General features: G+C 32.9%; 1 protein-coding gene across 1 annotated transcript; it reads left to right on the top strand.

The window, feature by feature from the left end:
- The first annotated feature begins 6 nt into the window (after positions 1–6).
- On the top strand, positions 7–4,521 carry LOC119643214. The gene is made up of 2 exons (XM_038042558.1): positions 7–577; positions 4,425–4,521. Exons 1-2 carry the CDS (start codon positions 94–96, stop codon positions 4,484–4,486), a joined length of 546 nt encoding a protein of 181 aa, XP_037898486.1. The 5' UTR covers positions 7–93; the 3' UTR covers positions 4,487–4,521.
- The last annotated feature ends 460 nt before the right edge of the window (positions 4,522–4,981 follow it).

The following is a 4,981-nucleotide window of genomic DNA, read 5'->3' as shown; positions in this document are numbered from 1 at the left end:
TACAACGAAAATGGAGAAAATTCAAATCCATCTGAAAATAAAACGATCACTCAGGAAAATTCTATTAATGCAATTGATACTAACAATGAAATTATGGAAAGTATACAAGCTATCATGTCGAACGAAATCAGTGGAACAGATGTTTTCTTCGTTCAGAATCCGAAAGTAAACGATAAGAATGAGTGTTTCACACAGAAATTAAATCATAATTATATAAAACAAATAAGTGAAATTAATGACAATAACATTAGAAGTAATGGAATGAATACTGGCTTGAGACCCCCCAATGCTGACTGCCTTGATTCGGATACGGATGATTTAAATAAGGGGAGCTTAGGCACGTTGCCGATTATTTCGACGATAAGTGATGAGTTACGAGATGAAACTTTCGTTAGCCGATGTGAAAACGACGCTGAAACGCGGGAATGCTTCACTGCTGTAGCTGATCACAATAGCGAAAATGAAAATGTTAGAAATCATGGCGATGACGGTAATGAGTTAATAAAGGATCAGGTAAACAGCGAAAAAGAGATGTTTGCTGATAAGTCAACTCCGTTTCCCGAAAAGGTAGATGATGGTAAGTATAACTTTATTTAAATTGGTTGATGTTAACACAAAAATAACGCATAAAATACATTTTTTCTATCTGAGAAGATATGAATGCATTTCACTTCGGGGAATCGTGATAAAAGGTGATGTATTGACTAGGGATTTTTTTATTTTAAAGTACACGTTGCCTTGAAGAACGAAAGTCGACGAAAACATAAGGTTTTTAAAATATATTATAAATGGGTACAGAACAGGAATATAGTTGAAAACTGATAAAAATGATCGTTTAGGAGGAACTAGTTTTTTAAAGAAGACATTTCCACTTGATAGAGCAACCAATCCGGCAATATATATATAATTATGCATCTTTTACTTGCTAGTGGTACTTTTATACCTATGAAGGACCAGAGACCTCACAATATATATATTCTTGATCAGCATCAAATTTTAAATCAAATGTCTGTTTTAAACATTGTGTTGTCTACAAAAATGAAGCTGTCGACTTCAAATTTGGCAGAAACATTGGAAGTTTTGCACCCGGGTTTTTGGCATTGAAAGTAGGCCAAATCGGTCAAAGGACGTGCCGGCAAACACCACGCAAACTGAGAAAATCTCTGTTTAAATTCCTGGTGTATTTCAAACCTTCAAATACAACTAAACATGTCCGTCTGTATGCGCAACTGCGTAGTATTTGTGGTCAGGTCAGCATTCTCCTGTTAGCGAAAATGGAGATTTCGCCTACGCAAAGATTAAGTCCACAATCTATCGTTATATCGAAGTATGTAAGGTCTTCGGCAGTCTGTTAATTTGGACTAAACCTTAGAGAAAACCCCGAAAGGCTTGACGCATCGTAAATCACAAAGTAAGGGTAAAAACATAACTAAGTTTGCAAATGCACTTTAGATCAAAGACTTCAATAATATGCTAAAAAGGAAAAAGATAGAAAGTTGTATTAAAGCGATAAGGATCAGCATTTTAAAATATTGACCGTAATATAAAACAATTAGAAACCAAACTGTAAAGCAGTACAAAAAAAGGCAAAATACAAAGATTTAAATAATAAAATAAAGCAGGCTATGAACAGCGAACTTAGTCGATAGCAAGATTGAAGTTGTGGGTTAGTCGGTGATAATTGACAAAGTCGAGAACCCGAATAACAAAATAATTACCAATAGAGTTCAGTAGTTTTCCGAAATGTTGAAACAATATCGCACAAACGCCAATACACAAGTTATTTACACCATACAATGTGGGCCAAATTGATGGTGAAGCAATCAATTTCAATGGACAATGGACGTGTTAGTTTAAATTGCAACAAGTCAAAGCAATGTAGTGGCCGACTACCCCCGCCATATCATGGAAGGGCTTTTCATAATGAGGTATTATATGAGAAATGGTCGAAGAAGATCAACATATCTGAGCGCAAGAAAACAAGCCGGACCAGGCGGCTTAAACCGACCGATAGAGAAAGTGATTGTGTGTGTAATTCCGCGACCACTATAATAAAAAAAGATTGAATCATCGGAATAATAAAAATGGTGTGTTTAGCTCAAGTCCGTCTGAGTATTGCACACTTAATATACGTACGTATCACAAATGATGCCGGGTACAAAAAGTACTTATCTTAGTAAAGTGATAAAAGTTGAAGAATAAATCTATTTCAAAATAAAATATTGATTGCATAATTATGCTCGAGATAAGGCACACAGTCATACTTGCTGAACATACAAAAAGAATAACAAAATGTAATGAGTTCCGCCCAAAATATAGATAGATATTAGGCCGCTGTCAATTGGTTATGAAAAGGTTTTTCATTGGCTCATCAAATGCTTTGAAAGCGGCTCTGGAATACATGGAAACAAGTTTCAGGCATCTTCTAAAGCATCCCGAAACCACTGCAAGAATCAAACGAATTCGTGCTAAGAAATTGCAGCCTAATATCGTATACCTATTGATTTCTCGCTTCTTACTTCAGTAGAGTAATAGATGTTTTTACAGTGATTCCATTAAGAAGACAACAGCTAAGTAAATATGAGGTTAAAAATGATTTGAAAAGTCTCTGCCAAGTTTCCAAGTAAAATAAAGAGATTTTTTAAGTAACTTGGATATACGTGAAATAAATATATATTTAGAGATATACGTATAAACCCCAAAAAATCATATCTATTTGATTTCCTCTATATAGTTCTCCAAGCGTCGATCGATTTCCGTTTTCTACATTAGTTGAGGACGCAAGTAAAGTTGATTCGACCAATGAATTAACAGCACCGCAAGACGAAGATATAACTCCTTTATCGTCTTTGCAAAGTGAAAGTAGATGCCAGAAAAAAATATGTGAAAATATCATTCGCCCGATTATGAATGATTTTCAGTCAACATTGAAACTACAACAACAAGAACGACAGCAGGAGCAGCAGCAGGAGGAGGAGGTTGAGGATAAGCAGCAGCAGCAGCAGCAGCAAATGCAACATCCAAGTTTATCAAGCAATATAACCGCACAAATGAATTCATTTTACGCTAGATGGGAAAATTTAAATGAAAACAATTCTATGATGTTGGCGAGATTTTTTGGTATAACCTGTTTGCCTTTCCTCACGGGCAATTGCACTTTGAATGAACGTTGTCGACTATCCCATGTATTCTATTCGAATTCTTATCTGCGTTCGAATTTGCATCACCTTACGAAATATGCTTTGGATAAAGTCTACAAATTCATGTATAATTATGAACAACTATCGAAATTATATTTTATGGAATTCTGTGCACTTTATGTGGAACGCCGCAATTTCAGGAAGCTTTTAAATATGATTAACGACTATCAACGTTACCCAATGCATTCGGATTGTTTGTTCGCGTTATACGATGGTTTGATAATTTGTGGTTTAGATAAGAAATTTATTTGCGAATCATTTTTAAATTTGATTCACGACGAATCTCCAATCATAAAGAATGTTTTACTCGGTATTATAGCAAAATCAGATTGGACCAATTTTGCAAATTATTTAAATCATTTTACTGAGCAGAATCCGTTTTACAATTTCCCCCCCCATCTATATTAGAATATATGGCACCGGCTTTGCTTAGGAATCCAGTTCGTGAACTGAAACAGATTTTTGCAAAATGTGTGCACATGATACATCAGAACGAATTAGCTGCCATTAACAATATGCCCAATTTGCTGCTATGTCTGAAACTGCTAGCTAATGACGCTTAATCAACTAACAAAATATTCCTACAAAAAATATTTGGATTTTATTTTTTTTTTTTTCAAATATTATTCGTATTTAATTATGCATGAATATGACTAAAAAAAAAAATTTTACAAATCATTTTTCTATTCCTTTTGATTTTTTGATAAGCTTTCCAAATTCTAACAACATTTACAACATTTGAATGAATCTTCAAAATTAAATATTTTAATTTTAATAAAGGCGATGAATTGAAAATGTATTTAAAATGGCATTTTAAATGTTGGAAAAACATTGGGTATGTTTTGGCTCACGATTCCTCGCGTTTCTCGTTAACTGGGCACGCAATCTATTATTATTATTATTGCTTGGTGCATTATAAAAAATGGGAGAGAAATAAAGAGCAAACATGAAGAATGAAAAGTGAAAAGTGAAAGATAAAATTATCGTTCGTGATCGTGTAACGTATTTAATATTAATACTTTGCAAAGCTTTAAATTTTATATATATGTATATATCATGAGAATGACAAATTTTGTATTAGTTATTCTGTTTTTTTTTTTTTACCTTTAAGAATGTCTCGAATTTTGCTGAAAGACTCCAAAATCCTAGGCTGATTTAATTTTAACGATTTTGACATTTTTTCGTTTTATATATCAATTGGTTTTTTTTCTTTTTTTGTTACAGATTTACAATTCATAAAATTAATAGATCTCCATCAATATTCGAATTTTCTGGCTATTTTGTGAATTTACTCATACATATCGTTGTTCGTTCAGCAACTCCATCACCTCAACTGCCAAAATTTTCCTTTTTCTATTCCCCAGGAATACTCAAATTTTCTTTTTTTTTTTTTTTGAGATTTTTCTGATGTACGAAAACTTGACAAAAAAAATCTCTACTTGTACAAATTGTGTTGTTCCAAATAACTAAATTACTACTTTTCATGGAAATAGATGTACATATCGGGTACTTGTAATCTTCGAATCAAATATATTTTATTTTCTTTAAAAGATTTCTTTAAATTTTTATATTTGTCAATCAAATATCAAGCCGATCACTTTGTATACACTAGGAATAAATATATAACAACTCGTTCGTACTTCTAGTATTAACAGTGGATTGTGAAAATTCTAAACACTCATTCTCGTCATTTACTTTCGGACTCTAAGTGGAGAAAACATCTGTCCCACTCAAATCGTTTTATTTTCAGATGGATTTGAATTTTCTCCATTTTCGTTGTA

This window comes from Glossina fuscipes, unplaced genomic scaffold, assembly GCF_014805625.2.
Source record: "Glossina fuscipes isolate IAEA_lab_2018 unplaced genomic scaffold, Yale_Gfus_2 59148, whole genome shotgun sequence".
Classification (NCBI taxonomy): Eukaryota; Metazoa; Arthropoda; class Insecta; order Diptera; family Glossinidae; genus Glossina; species Glossina fuscipes.
Note: the sequence above shows the minus strand (reverse complement) of the source record. Positions and strands in the feature narration are given on the sequence as shown.